This window comes from Triturus cristatus, chromosome 1_2, assembly GCF_964204655.1.
Source record: "Triturus cristatus chromosome 1_2, aTriCri1.1, whole genome shotgun sequence".
Lineage (NCBI taxonomy): Eukaryota > Metazoa > Chordata > Amphibia > Caudata > Salamandridae > Triturus > Triturus cristatus.
Genome location: NC_140580.1, coordinates 651,720,809 through 651,746,091, shown reverse-complemented (window position 1 = coordinate 651,746,091; position 25,283 = coordinate 651,720,809). Strand labels below are relative to the sequence as shown.

The following is a 25,283-nucleotide window of genomic DNA, read 5'->3' as shown; positions in this document are numbered from 1 at the left end:
AATTTTTGAAACCACGGCAGTTTGTCATAAAAGTAACATAGCTTTATGTTTCGATGTTATCAGACTATGGATATAGATATAGTTTATGTTGCGAGATCACAAGAACCAACTAGAAATAAGAGTATATTGCTATCCCCCCTTCTTTTCACAGGCATACAGATGGATGATTGACTCCAGGGATGACTTCACAGAGGAGCGCTTGGCCAAATTGCAGGATCCATTCTCCCTTTACCGCTGCCACACAATCATGAATTGCACAAAGTCTTGTCCCAAGGTACGAGTGTTCAGTGTGTCTTTTTACAAGATAGTCTCCGGGTACTAATGAGCGCAACCCAGTGTTGTAAAATGGTCTTTTAATATAGTTTAGCCATGGAATGGTCAGTCCGTGTGCTCAAGATGAGCAATCTCTGATAACTGCAAGATTGAGCTCGGCTTCTTTATTGTACCAGATTGAACACCAAAGAGTCAGGGGGCGGCATGAATAATGTATTGGACATATTCCAGGCTTTACTTCAAGTGTAAAGAAAAATGAGGGGTTGACGGAGGGACACCTAGTAATTGACAACCAAATCTATTCTCTTTCGTCTGTATTACATAAACATCCCATCATCCCCCAAATACCTATTCCATACGTTCGAAATGGCACGCATTTTGGTTTATATATCACTAGGATAGGAGCAGTATTTTTACCAATAGACATGGCAAGCGCGGAAGTAGTACCAATGGCTTGAGTAAAGCGCAATATCCTGTTGTTAGTACAAGTAGCCCAGGTACAGCCATCAACAAAATCCAGGCTCAGGTAAGAAAAGAAGCTAGCCCTGTCTAGTGAATTACCATCAATATTTAAGAGTACAGGTTTTCGTATTTTTGGACGCACATCCATGGCAAAAGTTTTCTCAAGGTTAGTCTCTAAGCCCTGGTCTCTCATGAAACTGACATGGCTAAAAATAAGCCTCTTAAGATTATTGGCCATCCTTGCCAAGAGCACAGCATCATCCGCATATAGGAGTAATGGTACAGGCTTTTTACCCACACACTGCACATCTCCCCCCAACAAATGCCAGAGTTTTTTGTAAATCATTCGTGTATAGGAGAAAGAGAATTGGGGCAAGCACGCATCCTTGGCGCACCCCCGCTGAATGCTAAAAGGTTCTGTAAATTCACCAGCACTACCATATCTAACTATTGCAATGAGGTCATAATGTAAAAGTCTTAAAAATGAAACTAGCCCCTCGTCAACACCCATACTCTCTGAAATGGTCCAGAGCTTTGCTTTTAGGTACACAGTCAACAGCGCTGGTCAGGTTTGGCTTGGAGCAAGTATTCCGCTTTTATTAGACCAGTCAAGTGGGCGGTGGCATGTAACATCATGCACATTTCCTTTTTTAAAATTTTTTTTATTAAATGGGGCTATTATAGATGTGTGCTACGACCTGGGCATGCCCAAACTACTAACAGAGTTCAAGACGGAAGTAAGAACAGGAGTCCAAAACCCTGTATCTTCCTTAAACAGATCAATAGGGACACCATCCGTTCCTGGGGCCTTCTTGCACCTGCTATCCGTAATTGCTTTAAAAACCTCTTCCCCCGCTAAACTCCAGTTTTAAACCCAGTGGGACCAGTGGCTGTAGCACATCGTCGACCCCACTGCCAATGGAATACATCGTAGCAAAATGCACCAACCAAGCCTCGTCCGGGATGTGGATTGTTACTTTATCTTGGTGTAATAGAGGCGATAAAACAGATTGCACAGCTTTCCAAAAAGGCCTTTGAGTCTTTTAGTTGGCAAACACTAACAATAGAAGCCCATTTCTCCTCCTTTTATGGACTGTTTCCTTCTCCTTACTGGTACATTTTCTGCTAGCTATAATGGCACTCTGGTTTCTAGGTGATTGCTTTAGAGCCCTATGTAGGGATACATTAGCTGTCCTACATTATCGCACCATGATTTAGCTTGGTGACCAGGCTGAATAATGGGTCTGGACAGCTTCTCCTTTATCCACAATAAAAGGTTTTCGAAATGAGTTAAAATAAGGGCCAGATTGCTAATTACCAAATTGCAACTATTCACCAAAGTCGTGTTATTAAAAAAACCCTGGGATATGATATGCTTCAAATTCACTGTTCGCCAGGCTAATTTGTGCCCTCCATCTTTCATTGTTAAAGCCTGGGGCAGTGGTAACTTGAACTTATAGTTCTCAAATGGAGTGAGTAGTTGTGCAGCAATCGGGTTATGATTGCTATAAATCTGGGTAAGGACCTCCCTATTTGGAGTGATAGAGGACATACTTCAGGAGGTAAAGTGTGCTCCCCTCCCCCCCCCCCCCCCCCCCTCTCTCCCTGTAAACGTTGGAATGTCGCAACCAATGAGGTTAGTGATCCTATTGACCAAGCCCCGTTCAGCCAGTAAAGGAAATGGAGCCCACCCCCCCAGTATCCATCACATTGCAGTCAGCTTCACGAAAATCGGGGTCAAAGATGGTAGATGAAAAAGATGGTAAATACCCTAATGTAGCGTTAAAATCACCTGTCACCAACAGATTAAGGGGCATTCTGCCCGAGCCTCTCTTTCCATCAGCATTTCAATTACTGCGAAGAGGCCCTGGAAATTACAACCGCTCTAGCTTGAGAAATTATTGTACAAATTAACCATATAGATATTGAATTTATCATTCCCAACTAAAGCAAAAAACCTGCACCCCCCCCCCCCCCCGGTCCAAAAAGGGGGGAAAGATCGAACAACCAATGTTTACTTTGAACCAGGCTGTCAGCCCCCCATAAGTTGGCAGGGTATGCTCGGACGTGAGTCCCTTGCTCACTTTGCCACTGGATTCAAATTTCAAGCAAGCCTGGCTGAAGACTGCTGAAATGCCAGAAACCGGTCCTAGGAAGCTTGTTTCCGATCCAGGGAAGGCATGGCTTGGCAGTTCGGGCTGGACTGTTCCCATGAGGCACAGGGTCAGACTGATTTGCATATGGCCATGTCTGAACTGGGGTGGCAGAGTGGGCTAAAGAACGGTGATGGATCAAACTCAGATCTGTTGACTGGGTGTGAGTGTTTGATTGGTTCTGATGCTCCGTCCATCACCACCCCCTTTTGTACCGCTTTGTTCGCCATAAGTTGGCAGGGTATGCTCAGACGTGAGTCCCTTACTCACTTTGCCACTGGGTTCAAGCAAGCCTGGCTAAAGACGGCTGAAATGCCAGAAACCGGTCCTAGGAAGCTTGCTTCTGGTCCAGGGAAGGCATGGCTTGGCAGTTCGGGCTGGACTGTTCCCATGAGGCCCAGGGTCAGACTGATTTGCATATGGCCATGTCTGAACTGGGGTGGCAGAGTGGGCTAAAGAATGGTGATGGATCAAACTCAGATCTGTTGACTGGGTGTGAGTGTTTGATTGGCTCTGATGCTCCGTCCATCACCACCCCCTTTTGTACGTACCCCTTTGGCTCTTCCTGCTGGGGACGGTACCACTGGTAAACTAAAACAGGTAAAACCATTGAATGCTAGCTCTTTCATGTCCCAGGTTTTCTGCATAAAACAATGTCATAATTCAAGATAAAAAAGTTGCCAGTCAACTATCACATTTTTTTTAAGCTAAACCTGCAATATTCCAGCTTAAGAAATTAATACAAGCCCGGTCTACACCACCCTCTATCATAGATACACTCGCTACTCTATCTTTTGGGGAATTGATCTGAACTGAGTTGGAGGTCAGTTGAACAGCTGGAATAGACTTGAGAGATACTCCGCCCTCTCAAATCAAATTTTAGTCGGTCCTGCTAAGAGACAGTTTATTTCAGTTTGTACAACACAAGTATGCTTTTGGGGCTTGGAGAGTAATTTGGCCTCTTATGTATTTACGTCCTGAATTTTAGTGGAAAGCTTGAGTGAGGCTCTAGCCTTTGACTGCGCCGGATCATGGTCACATGGATCAGCTTGGCTGCTCGTACTTTGAGAAGTGGTGCATAAGTGGCCCTTGGTTTAGAAATGCGTATTGGGTGGGAGTAGTATGGTAAAATGTGGGATGTCAGAGGTTTGTGTTAATGATGACTGTTATGCTACCAAGATTTACATATAAGATTTACATATCATTTTATTGCCATCAGCCCTGAGTTTGGGTGCTTACATGCCCTCTTTTTTAGAGTTGTATCACTGTGCTGAGTCTGCTGTCTGAACTGGATCATCATAGTTTGTGTGTGACTAATATGCTGTTTTTGTGTATATGTTTGGCATATGTTGTAGAGGTTAGTGTTTGGTGCGTGTGTAACCAGAGGTCTTTACCAATTCTTTTACATGCCATCTGTAATGATTTGTATGTGCAGTGACCTGGTTTGACACGCGTGTCAGTCGTGATGGAGAGTATCCTTCCAGTAACTTGTTAGTGTCCACAGTATTACTTTAATTTAGACTAGCTGTCGATTGGGTGGTTGTTGGTTTAGTGTGTTCTGGGTTGTCATGGAGTTGTGTAGTTTTATGAAGAGTGAGTTTGGTGAGGTCCACCTTTATAGTACCTCTAAGGTTTGTCAGATGTGTGCATGTGTTCTAATCGGTTGGTGGTTGTAGTTATTCTCATGGGTGGCACTGTTGTGAGCTCTGTGATAGTTACGTGGAATATCTAGTTTCCTTTAGATGTGTGGTCAGTGTTCTGTCTTATGGGTTCTGGTGGTTGTTTGCGCTGTTTCCCAGTGAAAGATGGAGTTATGTGCACACACCGACTTCCAAGTACAGGTTGCATAACTTGGAAGCTGTTGTGAGCAAGTTGATACTTTTAAGTTTGTTAAAAGTAGCTATCTCTTCTGCTGCATTTGTTTGGTCTGCAGAGATTGTGCTGTTTTAAACACCTGTATAACTATTTGAGTGAGATGTCTCTCAAAGCACTCTGCAGCCTTAATTTTGACAAGTTGGTTACAAGATATGAAACTGCTCTGCTTTCTATAGAAATGAGAACATTAAAAAAAAAAGACATTTTTTTTGGGACATAGAGTAGAATTAATGTTTAGGAAGCAAAGTGGCGCGGCTAAAAATTTCACAATATATGTAATGTGTATGTTTGTGGATCGAGGTGGAAAATTATGCCAGTTGTGTGAGTATAATAGAATTCGATCTGATGGAGACTTCTCGCTGCTGATTCCATACCTTAGAATGTTCCCCTGGTCTCAGACAGGATTCAGAAAGGTTTTCAAGTAGTACCTCTGCAGCAGGGAAGTGGAGTCATTCGGCTCTGTGTCGGCGGTGTCCCCACTGAAAGTGACATGTGCAGTGCCTACACACCACCCCAATGCGCTGACATCCGTTATTTTCTTTCTGCGACACTCAGGCCAGATTGGACAGAGCTACCACCAGTCATTTTTAGACCGACTTTTTTCAACTGCCTTTATTCGAGACTTTGTCTCCCAGTGTGCTTAGGATGTCACCTAATAAATAACTGTGGGAGTTGAAGGTCTCTGGTTCTTGTCACAGACAAATGTCTGTGAATTATCCCCATTTGCTTTGCCTTTGTTGCTTGAACCCGGACCACTACTCCAAGACTTGAGGACCTTCTTACCATGAACCCCACGGCACTGAGGAAGTGCTCCTTGAAGCTCCTGGTCACCCTACGCTGGCCGCCTCCATGATGTTCCAGGTCCCGATCATGAGGGAGGCCCTGTGCCCTTTTATGAAGTTGCTCCGGGTGCTAGTCATCATTCTCAGTCATCGGGTAAGTCCAACAAGAAGTCAAAGAATCCTTCAGTTTCAACACACCAGACCAAATCTTCTGACAAAAGTGTGTGAATTGCGTCACTCTAGGCCCCACTCTCAGGCTGATTCTGCCTCTGAATCTGCTCTGCACTTCCCTTTGTTTCCTGAAGCCAGAGCAACCCCCACCCAACTCTGTGAATCTTATGAGGCCGTGTACTTTGTTTTTGGGCAGGCCAACCACTCTGGAGCCCCTTTGGGCCCCATTGATTCAGCAGGTGCCCCCACTGGGTTTCTGCCTGGAAGTCTGCAGGAACCTTTCCCCGAAGCCTGTTCCAGTGTCGTTGTTCCTGACTGCACCGACTCTCCTATAATCATACCCAACTTCGATAGGGAGCAGGATCAAAGTCTCCCAACCTAGACTCCAATGCCATACAGGACTCTACCTTCCAAGTTGGGGCCAGGGCCTGCTTTTTTTGTTTTTGTTTACCAATCGGGGGAAGAGCGTGATTGGGAAGGATCGGAGTATTCTTATGGTTACACCAACCCCCTTGATGAGGCCGAAGATAAGTTGTGAGGAACTGGCAGATGCCAGTAGTCTGGATGCCTCCCAAGACACTGGCCTGATCTGTCCTCCTAGTGTGGCTACAGAGGAAGGGGCTTCCTTAGCATAAGGTTCAGGACCTCAACCTCCCTTCTCATTATCATGGCAGTCCTCTGTGTCAGTCAAGATGAATGTCTTGACAGAGGTGGTTCAACCCGGAGTACCTCTCTCAGAACCTCTCCTCCCCTTTTCACAAAGCCCTCACTGATGTCGGGCTTGGGGCCTACACCAAGCCCTGCACAGGGGTGCCTGCACACAAAACTGTTGCCAGCTGCCATTGCCCCACTACTCAGGACCTGACTTTCCTCACCCAGCACCCCACCCCATAGACCATGGTTGTCCAGCCTTCTGCTTCCAAGGGCAACCCTGGCATGTTTCATACCACTCCACTAGATAGGGAATTCAAGAGTCAGACTAGACGACTCTGGTCTCCGGGGAGTCCTAGCTCCACATACACCTATTGAAGCGGAGAGTGCACAACGGGCATTGAAATCCTTTCTTCCTTTCTTCCTTACTTCCATCAAGGAAAGGCTAGTTCAGTTGTTCAGACAACACCGCCATCATGAGGTATTGTAACAAGGTTGTGGTCTCCCCGCCCCCCCCCCCCCCCCCCTCCCCCCCTATGTCGGAAGGCCCTGGTTCTGAGGGTTTGTCTGGAACATCAGGGAATTTCCCTTGTGGCTCAACATTTGGCGGGCTCACTGAATGAGTGGACTAACTCGGCCGTTGATGCCTAGCAGATCACGAATGGTGTATCCATCTGGGGGTGGTGCAAGGTCTCTTGGGGAGAACCTCGGTTAGATGTATTTGACACCACCAAGAATGTGCAGTCAGCAGTTCTGCGTGCTGGAGTTTCCAAGGTGACTCTCGCTCAGACGCATTTCCCCTTGAGTGCCATTCTGCTGCTACCACTCCTATCCAGGGCTCTCAAGAAGATCGGGAACAACTGGGCCCAAGTCCTTCTTGTGGCTCCAGATTGGGTTTAGAGAGTATGGTATCCTGAACTCCTGAGCATGTGCATCGGTCCTCCAATCAAGCTGCCTCTTCAAGAGGATCTACTGTTGCTGCAAAAGGGCAGGGTCTTGCAACCAAACCTTCGAATGCTCTCCATTCATGCATTCACATTGAGCAGTGGCAGTTCAGTTTTTGACCTTCGTCCTGAAATCTGTGATGTGATTCTGGCTGCCAGGGGTTTTTATCAACCAAGACAGTACCTGCCTGTCGTTGGGACAAATTTGTGGCTTAGTGTGCTTCCAAAAATAGTGCTCCTCGTTCTGCATCCTTGGCTGAGATTTTGTTTGTTCTCTCATTAGTCTGGCAAGGTTTTACTGTGGGATCTGTTAAAGGGTACCTTTTGGCCATATCCACATTCTTGCTGTTTCAAGTCGCGTATTGTGACTTGGTTTCAGGTTCAGAGACTAGTTTATTTAGACATTTGACCGTAAAAACACATTTGACAGTTGAAACCTATAAAAGAACCCCCCTCCTAGCTACCCCACCCCCTAACCCATTACATTTCATCTTTCTGCTTGACAGATCGTAAAAACTGAGCAATTGCATCTGCCACATCTAAATAGCGCATCTACGACATAACTCCAGCGCTTTGTTCCTATGAAGAGCATCATATTTAAAAAAACAGAGGTCTTAAAAACTTGATTCGATTTGCAAGATAAAAGACGCAGTCCATAAGAATATGCGCAAGGGTACATTTAATTTTCAAAGGGCAGGGACAGAGACCACTATTATTCTACACCCAAGTTCTATGTGGCTGGAATTAATAGATTCGATTACATCCTGCCCTAGCCCTTAATATTTTGTTTCTCAAACCTTGGTCTGGTAACCGTGATAGATAAGGAAAGACACCATCCTGGCCAAATGTAGCAAACTAGAAACTAATGGATGATTTCTTCTTGAAATACAATAGATCGATTGATTCTGAAGCCATAATAGCGGATTCTCTCAGTGCTGGTTTGCCAGGAAAAGCGAGACAAGATGTAACTGCGCCACTATTTAAATGGAGGTTCTTAATGGCAATTCTGGTTCTAACGGCCTTTGCCCACATCCTTTCACTAGTTTGGATCTCTTCCCAACACAATTTGGAGACTTTAGCCACTTTATCATCCTCCAACAATGTGTTATAGTATCTTAGAGCCCGAGTAGAGGCTGCCATGTTCCAAGAGACCAGATTGCACTCTCTCCTTATAGCATGGACCATGGTACCTTGGGGGAGTGATAAAAGTCTTTTAAGCACTGCCCCTTCCAGTCTGTCCCATTCATAGTTTCGATCAAGAGAAAATACCTCTACCCCCGTACAGGCCTAACAGTGGTGTCTTCCCTTCATAGGCCTTAAATAATGGGATAGCCCCCCAAATCTACCATTGAATCCAGACAGATTGCCTGCAATAAGGCTTTCTGCTTTATGGCATCCCAATGCGCACCCAAATTCAGATTTCTCCTAAAAATTAAACCCAGGTGTTTATATTGATCCACTTGCTCCACCACCTGTGTACCTAAATACCAGGAAAATCTCTGCACATTTTTTCCCCGAAGAGCATAATCTTGGGCTTTTCCAGATTTATGCAGAGCGGGTTCTGCTTGCTATAAGATGCCAGGGCATTGACTTTCCTCTGCAAACCAATTGGGATATAATCCAATAATATCAAATCATCGGCATAGAGCAGACAAGCAATATGCTGGTCCCCAATTTTAGACCAAAAGGACTTAGATTGGGAATTAACGGTTGGGAGGTCAGCCAGAAAGAAACTAAAAGTAAGGGTGCTAAAACGCACCCCTGGCGCAGGCCGTTGTAGATAGATTCTTGGGGACAACCGACTTGGTTTCTAAAAAGGCTACAACATATGTTCTCTCCAAAACCCTTCGTCATGCCCCAATGGGACCGGACCCTAGTTTTGATCTTCCTGGTGTGCTTACCATTTGAGCCCTGCACAATTGCCCTCTATGCTTGTCGACCTTGAAAAACTGTCATTCTAGTGACCATTACATCAGACTGGATGGTTAGTGAACTTGTAGCACTTCCTGTGCACTCGCTTACACAACTTTTTTCCTAGACAAACTAGTTTTGAGAACACATGCCTCTTTCCTGCCAAATTTGTAATACCCTTTCGTGTAGGCCAGGCCATCACATTGCATACCTTATTTGCTCTGCACCACCCCTCCAAAGAGGAGGAGAAACTCTACCCACTAGAACCAAAAAGAGTCTGACCATTCTACATTGATTCCACCAGAGAGTTCCAGGTGGACGATCAACTTTTCATTGTGTACATCTAGGCCAAGGAAGGGAAGGCCGTGCAGAAACTGACCATCTTGTGATGGATTGTGCTCTGTATTAAAATCTGCTACGCACTAGCGAAGAAGCAACCCCTTGAGGACTTGTTGGCTCTTTCCACCAGAGTCCAGGCTGCCACCACTGTTAGCTTGCGAGTTCCTGTCCTGGACCTCTGTCAGGTTTCCACATGGACATCTTTGCACATGTTCAATTAGAAACACTGCCTGGACAGTAATCTCCGTTGTGACAGACTGTATGCCCGTTCAGTACTCAGGACTTCTTAGTCTAAATCTGTTTGCAGTATCGCCTTACTTGGGTATATATTTTAAGGTAAGGAATCTGCGGATAGAAGTCTCTATCAGATACAAGTTACTTCCCTTCGGTAATGCATTATCTATTAGGGACTTAATCTAGCCTCAGGTTCCTTACTAAACCTCTCAGCTGTGCGAACGGATTTAGCCATCTGGGGTAACTCTTATGAGGTCCTTAGTGCCTGCTCATTGCTACATCCACATCTGGCGTGGCTCCTCACTCCGGGCGAGCAAATGTCCTGAAAAGTAGTGGATGACGGTACAGGAGTGGCACCTATATAGGCACAGCGCCTCTCACTCTGGTGCGGCCGACACAGGGCTGAATGATGCCACCTACTAGCTCACAAGGGTACTGCTCAAACAGTTCCAGATCCAGTTTGATGGCTGCGGAATATTCTACGCTAAGGAATCTGTGGCTAAATAGAGTTGGTACCAGGTAAGGGGTTACCGAAGTTAATGAACTTGTTCAACGGGTTGCTGCTTCGATTTTACTTAGAAGTGTTATTTAATAGCCACTCTACTTTGCTTCTTTTATCAAACTCAATAGAATGAGAGTTTGAGTTAGCCATGCAAGGATTCAAACTTATGTCTCGCCCGTTACATGCAAAGTTTTGCAGCAGGTTCAGTACCCACTGTTATGTTAGCAGGATTTAAACCTCTGTCTTTCAGGTTAAAAGTCTGTCCTTTGCAGCAGGCATATAAACCTTTTAAACCCTGTTGCACTCACATTTCTTCAGTAAGAGGCTTTACCCACTGAGCGATATTCCCAGTGCTGCACTTTTTAAGCAAAAATGGCCATTAAGAAATCTCAGTTGCTTAATGTTCCTACTGCACTGACCTTTTCGTGGGAAACTTTCCATTTCGTATTTCTGTGGTCAATAAAATGAGTACTGCTTAATAGAGTAATATTGCTTCAATGTAAGTGTAATAGGGTGAGGATGTAGAATCAGAGTCCTTCAGTTTTAAATGTACACCATTCTTGAATCTAAAGGATTGGTTGGAGACGCTTTGTTTTGCAACCTGGTAACGTACTATGTGGTAATGGGTTGAACCCTTGAGAGGGACCCTTGCGCACACCTCACTGTTTCTCAGCAGATCTGCTTTTAGGCTGCTTGTCGTCTCCTGTATTGAGGCATTCAGGTTAGCCTCCATAGCCACCACAGACCTACACTGCAAATTGACAAGCATGGTTAAAATGTCCTACATGTGAAATGAAGTCCTAAGTGTATACGTTTAACAATAGTTATTCTTGTTTTGTTTTTTTTCTTGTTTTACACACATTTATGTTTTGAGTATGTTAAATGTTGCATTTTTATGCATTTTGAGGCTCTCATTTCTAATGCTCATGCTTTTTATTTTTACGCACTTTTTCATAATTGGGTGGGGTTCGAGTAATTTAGGACTCTTGTGTAGCTTATGGTATTATTTATGTATCTTTCCTTAGGAAATGTGATGCATTGTAATCAACCTGATATCAGCGGTTTGTCTTATGGGAGTGCATACTCTCTCTATCCACCCTGTAAGTCCATTAGCGGTGTTTTACAATCATTGATGAGATCCAAACAGTGCATCCTACGTGGTAGTATAGCACATACAAATATTTGGTATTTTATTTTATTCCTGAATTTCTATGGGGATAAAAGAATCCCTATTAGAGGATTCCAAGGAGAAATCCCAGCCAGTTGATATACTCAGCAAATCCCTAGTGGAACTTGATTTGAGAGATCTTAAATAGTACTTTACTCTGTAATAAACCACCAACTCTCACTGGACCATCCTACCCCTTGCTCTGTCACTACTGCAACCCACAGATAGCTCCACAGATTCACCCCTCTCCTCACTGCAGTACAGATGCTACCAATGCTGAGACAAGCAACCTTACCTATGCACTTAATTTGTAATCTGAAGCACCCTTACTTACAAAAGCAAGACCAACACAAAGCTCTTAACACTTCTGCTACCCTCCCCAATAATCCTTTATTGCCCTGCTAATGCAGTTTCTGGTGTTCCATGACCTCTACCTAGATCCCTTGGTGTATTTTTAAACTTGTTTTCCAAACTGACTCATACTCTTGATGTTTGTTATCTCAAGTTGGGAATCGAGCCTTGTCCCGGGCATAATTTAGATTATAGCACCTTGAGGCCATGGTAATGCAAATACCACTTGTATTACTTTAGTGTTGTATGGGTGCTTCTTGTGTTTTGCACTCACGTTATCTTATATGCTTTGCTTCAAAGGGTTTGAATCCTGGCAAGGCGATTGCTGAAATCAAGAAAATGATGGCAACGTACAAAGAGAAAGCTGCAGTCAGTGCATGATGTGACTGAAGATTTGCCGATGTGTTTCTGGGAGTGCATCCATGGAGGGGGAAGCTTGTGGCTAGTGGGGAATTGTAAGAACATTGTTATGGGCCACCCAGCACCTTTATTTGTAATCTTGCTTGTATTATAATTAATTTAAAATGAATAAACCAGTGATAATTGTACTCGATGAACTCTGACAATTTAGTACTTCAGTCCTTTTTTCCCATGTGTTGGATTTTAGTCCTTGCTGCTAATAAGCAAATGGCTTCTAATTGTAGCTCCCGCTAATTAAAAACACATCCTTACTTCTCAATCGCCAGGCACTCACCAACCCCACTATAACTGTCTGAATTGTGCACCCTGTTGCAGGTATTTAACTTTCTCTTGCAGTTATTTTAAGGGAACTGTCATTGACTTTGAAAATGCTGCAGTCAACAAACATTCAATTGATAGATGTGTAGTTATTTTTTACTTTGAACCATTGGCAGCAGCATATGAATTAACTAATTGGGCACTCTGCTTTGGACATAGATATGTATGGAATATTGTTATGAGCTCTATAATCTAGCAGCTACTATGGCTCTGATGATCATTACTGCTTTATTGAATATTTAGTTTGTGTTAATGTTGGATACTTCACTGGGACAACAAATGAAAGATGGCCTTTATACCATGGATGAATTCAAATCGTCATATAGTAATGTATTATGGGTAACCGCTCCTACTGTGATATCATCATAAAGAGGGCCAGAGGAGGATACATCTTTAGAGGCTGGGTGTACTGCGGATGGGATTGTGTGTTCTATTTTTCCCAATCCTCCATCTCAAACCCCAACCTACTTCATGTGGAAGCATAGCCATACCTAAGGTTACTATCCCAGCTGTCTTCATGCTCCAAGAAAGTTCTGGCAGATCGCTAACCCATTAAATTCCTTCGATGTCAATAGGCTGATTATGAACACTGTCCCAGTTTACTGTCCCTTGCTGATATCAATCATCAGAAGCTCCCATAGCGATGCTCTACTTCTAGAACCAGGAGTGGTAGTGTGGTGGCCTTTTAATGAGGCACAGTTTTCCTTAACCTACCCCCTAATGACACACTAATTTCCCTCAGGGCTGCTTGTTTTTCATTTGCCAGTAATGTGTGTGGTGCCTACATAGGTGCCATCCCTCCACGCTGATGCCGGTTCTGGTCTTTTTCCGCACCAGTCTGTGTGGATCCGGAGAAGAGCTACAGAGTCTTTTCTTACCTTTTGTCACCTAATTATTTTAGACTTTTTCTCTGGTGCGGCTGGGATGTCCACAAGGAAGGCTGGTTTCAAGCCCTGTGTTGCTTGTCCCTGGCAAATGTTGGTGACAGACCCACACCATGTCCGTCTTTGGTACCTTGAGCATGACTACAACACAGAGATCTGCGCCGATTGTCATGCCATGCACTTAACTGCCTTGAGCCCTCAAGCGCCTTACTGCTGCCACACCGCGACTATCTCGAACCCGGTCAAGAGGAAGGTCTTGAAATCGGTCACAGAGCTACTCCAAGCAATCATCGTTGAAGTCGTCCATGCATTCGGTTAAGTCCCACAAACAGAAGAAGTTGTCGAAGAGGTCTTTGACTTCGCTTTATACGTCCAACTCATCCGATGAGACTAGGGAGCATTGGCATTCGAGGCCAGGCTCTGTGGTTGAGCCTGTTCCAGGGCTATCTTCATCTTCCTGAGTTTCCTGGAACCGATGGTGACCCTGCCCAACTTTGTGAATTTTATGAGGCCTTGCACCTCATATTTTGGGGGCTCCTCCCTGCTGTAGCGCCTTAGGACCCTGTGGACTCTGGAGGGGACACTAATGGTCTGCCAACAGGCACCTTGGATCAGAAGTGGAGCTGGCCGTGCCATCTCGACCTTCCACGGTGATGACTCCACTGCCAACGTCCCTGATGCACTGGCACCCTCTGGCAGTGCACCCCCATACTCATCCTGACTGACACTGAGCCGAATAGGCGTCACAGGATGCTAAATCTAGTACCCATTGGTGGCAGACCACCCAGGTCGAAACCTGATCCCTGTTCCTTTGGGCTAGGATGTGGCGATAATTGGAAGGAGCCACTGGACCATGATGAATACTTTACCCCAGATTTCACAGGGGACACCGATTTACTATGTCAGTCGGAAGGGCATCCGAGAGCCTTTTGGAGTCAGACCGTCCGACCGACTCGTACTTTGATTCATTTTTCCCGGCGGACCCATTACGATGCCCACAACCCACTACTTACCAACCGACTCAGTTACTCTGAATCCGACTGGATTTTCTGACCGGGATGCTTCAGGAAACGCCGAATGGAGCCATTCTGAGCCACGTCTGAGTCTGAACCTGCCCGCCCTAGTACGATGCGTACTAAGGACGTGCCTAATTAGTTGGACCAATCAACTCGTCAGAGCAGGCTGAAGGGGAGTATTTCAGCTCCGATTCTCCTCCCAACACGACTCCTGCGACAAGACTGTGCAGCTATGCATTTCATTGCGCATTTCATCCCTCTACTGTACATCTACGATGAATATTACAACCCCAACCGACGCGGTTGTCGCAGACAGTAAGATAGACACCTACCCCTACAGAATAATGTAGCTACCCTGCGAAAGACAACAAAGTAGAAACCAGGGGTCCAACTAGAGCCAAATTTGGGGGTGGGGGAGGGCTGCTTTTACCTCCAGCAGTGTAGAGTCAAACTGGGGGGGGGGGGGGGGGCTAATGCTCACCTCAATGTAGAGCCAAATTGGGGGGGGGGGTACTATTTCAAGCATGTAAAGCCAAATTGGGAGGGGTGCTAATACTTCCAGCAATGTAGAGCCATATTGGGGTGTGGGGGGCTAATACTCCCAGCAATGTAGAGCCAAATTGGGGGGGGGGGGTGCTAATACTCCCAGAAATGTAGAGCCAAATTGGGGGCTAATACTCCCAGCAATATAGAGCCAAATTGGTGGGGGGGGGGGGGGTAATACTCCCAGCAATATAGAGGCAAATTGGGGTGGGGGCTAATACACAGCATATAGAGCCAGATTGGGGGGGGGGTCTAATACTTCCTGCAATGTAGAGCCAAATTGATGGGTGCTAATAATTCACCAATGTAGAGCCAAATAATGGGTGAGGGGGGCAAATGCTTCCAGCAATGTAGAGCCAAAATGGGGGGTGCTATTACTTCCAGCAAATTGTACTTGAATAATGTAACTGGTGCTTAGGCAAAGTGCCTCAATACCTTCGTGTGGAGTACAAGCTGCAGAAAACTGCAAAAAACAAAACCTGAGGTTACTTGTCAGGAAATGCATTCTAACATTGTGGCAGCAAAAGTAATTGGCAACTTGAAGGAATGGGCAGAGTGGAGATGCTGGTGCTCTAGATGCTGTTGAAAAACCAACAAAGCCTCATCATCTAGTAAATGGTCCTTTAAAATCCTGTGAAATACTCTGGTGATGCTGCGATATGACACGCCAGCCACAGCAGCTCAAGAACTGTCTGTGTGTGGGGAAGCTGTCTCAGCCTGGACTGACGCACACGACTGGGTGCCTGAAGCCCATTGAGCCATATGGGTGTTGCGATCTACCAGAAAGTGTTCTATACAGGCTCAGATTGGGTAGGTGGGGCATTGGTCAATGGGCCAGTGCCCCAGGGTCACCTGTGGGATGCCTTTTTGGGGCCTCTGTAAACCACCCCAAGAGAGTGACCTACTTTCCTAGTCCCCACCAGGCCACTGCAATGTGGCACCAGTATCTTGTCCACTCCCCAGTTGCGCTGTAAATTGAGGCTGGGGTCAGCCTTTGGGGGCATACTCACCCTGGTGCCATGCCTCACGTGCCCTGCCAGAAGCAATGTTGTTTCCAACACTGGCATATCACTTTTAGGTCACGGCAGGTGCAGGGAGGCAAGTTTCACTTGGCTATTCTAACTTACCCCCACCCTCTTTGATCGGCAGCAGTGTGCTTTTTGAAACCTCCTTTGCCAGGTAAATGCCCTGAGGCTACAATGAAAGGGATGATCACGGAATGTGGGCCAATTACTTTTAGAGTGCCCGAGCATCATTGTGATCTCAATAGCCTTGTAGCATGTTGTGTTTGTCAAATAAGGGAATGTCACCATCAGGTAGGTACAGTCAGACCACTAAATACAGGATTGCCCATAGCCACATATATGTATGTATCACAAAGTGAATGCATGAGTCCACCACAACACGCAATGAAACCTCGCAGGGCAACCAAACTCCAGTATACTCACAAAGTATGTCCACAGCGACATATTCACTAGCACCATGCCCGCACCTACATGCATCTGTTTCACAGGCCAAATCCTAATATCTGAAACGCATACAAAGACCTCTACATCTCACATCGTAGGAAGTCACATTGATGCAAAGTTTTGGTGCCTGCCAAGCAGGGGAGTCACTCCTTGACTCCAAGGGAGATTCTTCAGTTTTCCAAAGGTAGTTGAACGTCGAAGGTCCAGGATTCTTCTTCAGAGCATTGTCCAGGGATATCTAGTCTGCAATGGCAAGGGTTCCCTAACTTATACTACAAGGAAGGAAGGGACTAGCTCTATGACCCCTCCTATAGGAGGGTCAGGGGAGTGGGTGGCTACACCCACTTCCCTTTGTCCAGTTTCGCACCAGAGCAGGGGCAGGTAGCCCCTGAACCGGTTTGAGCTGGCATATGCACAGAGGAGCCTACTGCTCCCCCAGTGCAGGACTTCAAAGCACTCTAAGAGTGCACCCACCAAGCCCCAATACACTAAACCCTGTCTGGGAGGTGGTTACACCTCCCTGTGACAGGATGCTTATTGTTGGGCCTCCTCCACTGCGAGTTTCGGTCCGCAGCAGGAGGGCAGCCCAGTGTCTGTGACTGGTGGCATCCATTTTGTGATGCCAGGGCTCTTCGGGATTCTACCGCGTTTCCACAGTGTGTACAGGTCTATCCCTCTAGAAGGGTGGGATCATACTCCCACACCAGTTACTGATGTGGGGGTATGATTCCAAAGCGTTTGACACCAAACACGACATGTTTTGATGCACCAATCCCAGAGTTGGCATTTACCGCAAGGTTATAATGCACTTAAGAGTATATGGTTTAAACGCATCCACAAACAGCTACAGAGAATGGACTCTGAGAGCTGCAGAGGTACCCTCTCACATGGAAACCAAGCACCCTGCCCTCAGGATTGATAGGGCCTGCCATAGGGGTGACTGATAGGTTTATATGTGTGTGTAAGGTGAGATATAGGGAACCTATACCTCAGTGAGGAGTGCTAACACTACCTCACCCAGGCTGCAGTAGCAGGCCTGTGGTGTCAGATTTAGTCTGCTTCCCAGGGGTGGCATAATACATGCTTCAGCCCCTGGTAGGCCTGTGAAGTACCTATGCCCTTGGTACCATATACTAGGGGCTCATAAGGTACCACAGTATCCAATCACTAGTGCATCTAATATGCACTCCAAGATGTTTAGAGAGAACAGAGAGGCTGGGGCTCTGATTAGCAGGGTCCCAGCCAGACTATAGCCAGAAACCAGTGTAAACGTCAGAAAATAAAGTCTGGGCAACACAAGTGCAGATCCTACTCTCCTACAAGGAAGTGGCATCATTTGTCCTAATTACTTTGCCCTGCACACCATAGAAGTACATGGTTTACTCTGGATAGCTGCCAAAGAAAATACATGTATAAATCACACATGAAAGTGAAGTCAAAATCAATAGCTGAACTACCAAGCAGCAAGACAATACATCCACCCAATCAGTTGGATAACCTAGGCCTAGCTCATTTACTATCTCATACCTCACTTTTCCGTATGTACAAATTGTTGACAGAACAATACATGTCTAAAAACAGCAAATTGAATACTACAGTCCAACCTGGAAGGCCACTCCCCATGATACCAATCACACAGTCCCACATCCTGTGTCCTGATGAGTACAGCAGTGTCAGAACAGATCATCATAGGTGGACACAACCAGAATGGGATGTTGGATGTGTCCGGAATAACACCATGGGAAGGACCCAGCACAGATCCAGAGCAGGGACTCCCTTATATACAATCAATACCATGCACACAGGTCAGATAGCACGCACACCGCACTCAAATACATAGGACACCACTATCTTGGGGGCACACTATGCTTTGCCAGGCCAGGCCAGGCCAGGTTGACGCGCGCCTGGTGGACTCGTGCCTTTCACCCACCACTGTTCTCAGGCCAGCCAGCAGTGCATGGGATAGGATATCTACCTGTACAGTCAGGACAGGGTATCCTAATGTCCCACTTGGAGTCACAACACTTAAAAAATAGATAAAGTGATAGCAATTCGCACTGAGCAACCCTCAAACCTGCAGGTACACAAAGGATGGTTCATCATCCAAAACCTTGGATGAAGGAAGACTCACATTTCCAAACTAAGTCAATTTCTCACCTACAAAAAGACAGACCGGGAAATACGTTTGCTGGCATATGGTACAATTAATGTCTCTGCACGCAAGTCACAAGACATCTCCACATCAAAACCTCACTATCACCTCATGTCCTGTACACAATTTAGGAGGTATAGTAAATCATCTTTATTAATTGGGAAATCCAGATCTGGTCAGATGGGCAGAACAAACATTCAGCAAGGAAACCAGCATACCACAACAGGAGCATATGGAACTAAATCAAACAACACGATAAACCTAACAAGATATAACAGCACAGAGGGATCATGTACATTTAGAAGGTCAGTGTTACAAATGGGAGTCTCTAGTTGTCGGAGGTAGGTACCTTTGTCCAAGTAGGGACCCTTCTTTCTAGTCGGGGTAAGCAGGATACACTTCTAAAATAACCCTGCTCACCTATTGGTAGCTTGGCACGAGCAGACAGGCTTATTTCAGAGGCAGTGTGTAAAGCATTTGTGAACCAATACACTATTCAGTTTAGAAAAATAAATCTTTATCTAAACCAAACCAGACCAAAACAACAAAAATCCACAATACAGTAATAAGAATGACTTTCAATTGGTAGAAATAGTTCTGTTCAAAGCTAATTGCAGATGCGACACTTTAAAAACAAAGTACCTTGAAAGCGTCAAAATCAAAAGCAAGAACAGCCACAGGGAAGGTGATGTGATGCTTCCTTACTGAAGGGGAAGTGGTGCATTGGTTTCTTACTGTGTGGGGAGGTGATGTGTCGGTTTCTTACTGTGACCCCCACATCCTTGTAGACTTGGCCCTCCCTGTGCAATTTGTGAGGATCGGCAATGCAGTAGTTTTCGATGTGGCAGCAACGGAACTTGCGTGCTTTCTTAAGCCGCGGTCCCACGATGCATTAGTTCTTGCAGTTAACTTGGCCTTCGTAGATAGGTGCACTCGATGCGGCATGCTGCGATTTCTCAAGCCGCGAGCAGGTGCTGCGTCTGTTTCTTCTGATATGCATCCATACGGATGCGTCACGCTTCTCCTTGTTGCGTTACTTTTCCAGTTCCCAACAGCCAGAACAACCTCCATAGGCCCAGCACGCCTACAGGCACCTCATGCCAGGTTAGAACTCTCAGCAAGGGAGTTATAGGGAGCCAGGGTGAAGTCTTTTTTTCCCCTGAGACTTCAAAACAGGTGGCAAGCTCTACTTTAAGCCCTTGGAGAGCAGGGCACCGCACATAGTAAAGCCCTTGTCCTTTCCTTTGCAGAAGCAGCCACTGCAGGCCAACCCCAGACAGCACACCGCAAAGGGGAAGTACTTCTCAGTTTATCCAGATCATCTGCTTGACAAAGGTTCATCTTTATTCCCAGAAGTGATCTAAAAGTCTGGGCCCCTCTTTTTAAAATACAGAAGCTCTTTGCCCACCAAAACCAGTTCTGTCCTCTCTTGTGCAGCTTCCTAGCGGGAGGTGGAGACTGCATTATCCTTGGCAGACCAGGCCCATTCAGGTGTGAAGGAAATCTCCTCTCCCTACACTGAATGCAGCCCAGGTCTATTCAGCCCAGCCATGACTCACCCTGGAAAGGCAGGACACACCTCAACCCCCCTAAGTGTCTGTCTGAACAGAACGCACATCCTCCGCCCCTGTCACTCCAAAGCCAGGCGGTCAATACACAACCTAGCAGAGGCACACTGGATGGTTAGGCAATAAAGTACATACTTTCTATAAGTGATATTAGCAGCATTTGGTTTATAGGCCCTGGGCACACACAGTGCACTGTAATAGGGACTTAACAGTAAACCAAATACACCAATCATAGAAACACCAATCCATAACAACAATTGACAAAGGGAGCTCTTGCACTTTGGCACTGAACAGCAGTGGCAAAGTGTCCAACACATCTAGACCACTGTGCCACTGGAATCCAGCTATCCTGGCTGAAGAGGGGTGTTTCCAGTCCAGGGAGGACCTGGCTTGGCAGTTCGGGCTGGACTGTACCCATGAGGCACAGGGTCAAGACTGATTTGCATATGGCCAGGTCTAAACTGGGGTGGCATGGTGAGCAAAAGAATGATGGATTTAACCCAGATCTATTGACTGGGGGTCAGTGTTTTGATTTGTTCTGCATTCCGTCCATCAGTTGTGTGTTTTGCTGGTCTAGATGCTTTGCAAGAGACTAAGTCCAGCACACAGCAAAAACACAGGAGGCAAAGACAAAAAAACAGGGGAAACCCATGCCAATGATGCCAGGTCTAACAGTCAGCAACACACATACCTCACAGGCCACACTTGGGGCAGTGAGTCTGGGGCCTCTAAGACAATAGCAATTGACGACAGTTGACATTGTAGCTTATGTGTACTCCAAAAGACACCCCTACACGTGTACAAAGGAGGAAATGTCATGCAGACAGTCTTCCTCACAGAGCAGGTTCCTCATCTAGCGAAAACCGCAACACCTCTCATAGTGCCATTGACATGTGTCTATGACCCTCACCCTACAAAGTCCTACATCCATCCAGTGGCTCTTCATGTAACGAATTGAGCCACAGCTTAGCTAACGCAATCCTCTGTAGGCACACAACTCACTACCTGCTCTGCGCAGCAGCCTCATCCCTACACCATTAGCAAGTTGCCGCATACAAGTGTAGCAGTTTTGGGAGTGCAGTGTCCTAACAGTACATGAAAATGGCCTGGCATCTTATTAGCATTTATCCTTCATTGGATAACTTAAAATACATCATCAGGAATATCCCTCTCTCCATCCACTCCAATGCAAGGATTTTGAACCAACCCCTCACTGGTCCAAATACATCTGTAACACTGCAACACAGGTTTCCAGCATGCAGCCATATCCCGAAAATAAGTATCCTTTACAAAATAGTTGCATTACGTCATGTGCACTGATGGCAAGACACAAACCTGCATGGTTGGGCAGCTGAGGTGAGACCTGCTCTGTGCCACAAATGCCAAAATTAATGGAATGGAGTTTGGCATCCTGACATTCTGTAGATCGGTAGTGCCTAGTCTATTCTCACTCCTTGTCTGTGGAGGACTCCTAATATATATTTGTCCCATAGCTATCGAGCAGGTGACTGGATCATTCTTCATGTGTCCAAACATATCAAATATGAAAGCCAATCTCCAAATTCTACCCGTGCTGTGCAGTCTGTGGGTTAGGGGCCAATGAGCCAAATAGTGTCTGTCATTCTCCACATGTTTCCCATCTCAGCCATCAGTGTGCCAGATGCCCAGAAATGGCCCCCTGCAATATCATGATCTTCCTGCAACTGGACAAAGGTAATGTGCTCCTGGTCCCTGATTAGGTCCCCCACTGAGCTCAATCCTGTCTCTCCATGCTGTCTGTCCTTCCCAACAATTCTATGGAAATGAGCCAAGACTTGCAGAATAAGAGTAGGAGAGTATGGCATCATGTCCCTCAGTAGCCACAGGCCCACTAGCCCAAATACACACTTTCACCAGGCTGTCAGCTCCACAGGGGAGTTGTGCTTCAGGGAGCAACATTGATCCCGCAATCTCATGTGCCCTGCATTTTGAGAGCATGCTCACTTTGTACAGCTGCCTACCAAACAAACTTAACTCTGGCCATTGCAGTAGTCCTGCCACATAATGTTTTTTTTTTTTTTTTTTTAATGCACAGCCTTGACAGCCTTTGCTTTGGCAGATGCAGCCTACACAGAGCCACATGTATGCCACTATTGCAGATCAACACTTACAGCATCTTGTCAAAGTCACTGGAGGTGGCACTAGGCACAGCCACTGTATGGTGATGGCAAAAACACAAGATGCAGGTGAGCAGTATCTCAGAAAGTGAGATACAGCCGTGGCCTGTAACTGAAAGATTGAACATAAAAACCATCTATGGACGTAATTGGAATATGGCACTGCTAAGATTCACACAATTAGATACTTTGCATTACAGTTACATGTGTACTAAAAAACATCAAGGTCACACATCATACTTTGCTCATCCGCCCTCAGCTCTTGTGGAGGATAATCCACACAGAGGGGAAAAACTCAATACTTGGCCCAGTTAATGCACAAACTCGACACACCCTGTAAATCCGAGTGCGTCGCACAAATTTCTGGAATGACCCTGCAGATAGTGAATATAGGGCAACATGTTGTTTGCATCAATGGATACTACATGTACATCATCGCCCAGTGGAACTCACCATGATTAACACCCCTGAAATAGTTGCTGTGCTACCGGCTACATTATCGGGGCAAAGAGAAGTAGGGGAAAGGGGACAGCCCCAACCAGTTGCCCTGCACAATCTAAAAGAGGGTGACACTTGAATTGGGCAATTGGCTTTGCATCAAAAACACGTGTCGTTGCAGCTGCCCTGCCATGTCCACGTTTGACAGATTGGCAAACTGGTACACACAATCAACATTATTGTATACTTTTAGCAATTCTAGCACCAAGCAGGCTATGTAGAGACATTTCACACAGACCAGCTACAGCACACAAGTTTGCTTACGAATGTTTTTATTTATTTATTTGTTTTTATTGGTTTTACGAAACAATAAGTCCGGCATCATACAGCAATGTATAAGGACATATAGACATGTGATATAACATGACCTATTTACCATCAGCACAAGGTAATACTCTTTAACAATGTTAAACATCCAGAAGTGTCTTCAAATGGCAACATACAAGGATCCAATACCCTTAAAATAAATTTTTAAACAGCATGTTGATACAAGTCATTTTCAGTATCCTGGTGTGTACCAGGATGTTTGGCGAGCTGAATGGCAAATTATGAAAGCCATTCAGGATATAATATAATGAAAAACATCGTAACAGAAAACAATAACCCCACCTCCCCTCCCTCACCGCATGCTGGGCCTTTATTTGCTCACGAATGTTGAGCATTGTGGATCTCTCAGCAATCGAATCCTTTTGGACACCATGCACTAGATGCAGTTGGTGTACCAGCAGGTGAGGCGCCACTACTATACTAAGGATTAACATTTCCTGGCAAACCGGGTCAAATGAGTGTGTGACCATAGGCTCAGCTAGGTCACTGTTGTGTTTTAACAATCTACACTGCAGAAATTGCCTCATGGGTTGTGGTTGTCTCCAATCACTCAAGGTGGCCCAACAGAGATAGTCACCTGTGTTTATGTACAAGCTCATAGTCCTTGAGACTGGGTGGGAGGCTGTCCAACACATGAGTGGTCAATGTGGCAGTGTGCAGAATCACTCAGAGTATCTCTTGTACCAGTCAACGGGGTGTTGATCACTGCGCAAGCTGCCAGATCAAGTACAGGTAGATTCAATCCAGTCGGGAATCGCGAAACGTCTTTCTTGCATTAATACTAGGGGGCGCAATGTGTGGGCCACAACAATAGACTGTGAAGGATTCATGGATGGTTGCCTGACTAGTGTGCATCTGTGGCAGATGATCCATAATAAGCAACATCTGCTGGGTTGTTGTTAAGTAACAGGCGGCAGTACAGGAGTTGACCTGATGTCTCCTATTCAGTGTGCATCTCAGCTTGTCATGTGGCAAAGTAAAAGCAACGCAGTTGCTCAATCAGATGGTGGAGGTGTGTTTGAGCATCCGTCAGCATGGCTCACATCACAGCCTGCAACTGAACTGCAGTCAATTGATCACATAGTGATGCCTCTGTGTACAGCAAAGCCCTGAGGATATTGGCCCAGACAACCCGCAAGTCCTCCGATCCAGCCACTCAGTACTGATTTCAGTGCTTCCCACTCCAACAACCTAGACGTTGTTGTGTCCCAGTCTTGAGTGAAATATTTGGAGACAAAATTCTATAGGAATGAGAAAAAAATAGCATGGGCCAATAACAATGTAGGCTACAGTCCCATGTGTGGCTTGGAGACCCTGCACATGACACTCAATCTGTTTGTGTATAGGGTCTTGTTCTGAGAATACGATTCACAACAATTCAGCATCTAGCTCCTCAGGCTGTAGTGCATTTCCATTCTGAATGTCCAGATTGTGTACTACAGAGTGGTAGAAGTACTCATGAATCTCAGGACGTAGGATCCACTGACCGTGTTAGAGGGACCAGTGCGCAGCACATTGTGTTAGCTAAGCTGCCGCCACTGGAGAGGATGCCGGGAGGCACGGGGGAGCTAAACCTGTGGCTCTCTGACACAACTGACATAGCCATCCTCAAGCCAGAGTATATGGTTACACCTTGTGAGGATGAAGGATATGTGCAGAGTGAAGCTTGCTTTGTCCACATTTGGTAATGAAACACTGCACACTAATCTTTGAAAAACTCACGGAGACCCTCTACAAAGACATTACCCTCCGGCTCTGTGGCACTTTTCAATGTGGTAAATGAGACCTTGTATGGACGCACACAAGGGCTACCCTTGCCAAACCAGATTAGAGAATGAAACACTATTGACAATGCAAACACTTATGGAACTGGATGTAATGTTCCAGTGTCACGTGTTTTGTTACAGTGCAATGTTCATCAGCAGAACCAGAGATATTATCACAATGAGTGCATCTCCCCTGGTGTCCCCATTCCTCTGACAAAGTCAGAATGCCATTAGTACCCATGTGTATAGTCTACTGGGAAGTGGGGGGATGCGTTTCTGGAGTAGTCTGACTCCATGTGGCCCAACAACACACATCCTTGACTTTTCACTGGGGGGGCATAGCCTTCTAA

General features: G+C 45.8%; 1 protein-coding gene across 1 annotated transcript in view; it reads left to right on the top strand.

Annotated features, from left to right (window-relative positions):
* Positions 1-12,369, top strand: part of SDHB (succinate dehydrogenase complex iron sulfur subunit B) — a 101,153-nt gene extending 88,784 nt beyond the window's left edge. Inside the window, exons 7-8 of the mRNA XM_085608143.1 lie at positions 152-274; positions 12,117-12,369. Coding sequence (XP_085464269.1) covers positions 152-274; positions 12,117-12,197 — 204 coding nt within the window. The 3' untranslated portion in view covers positions 12,198-12,369. The remainder of the gene's footprint in view (positions 1-151; positions 275-12,116) is intronic.
* Positions 12,370-25,283: the final 12,914 nt, after the last annotated feature.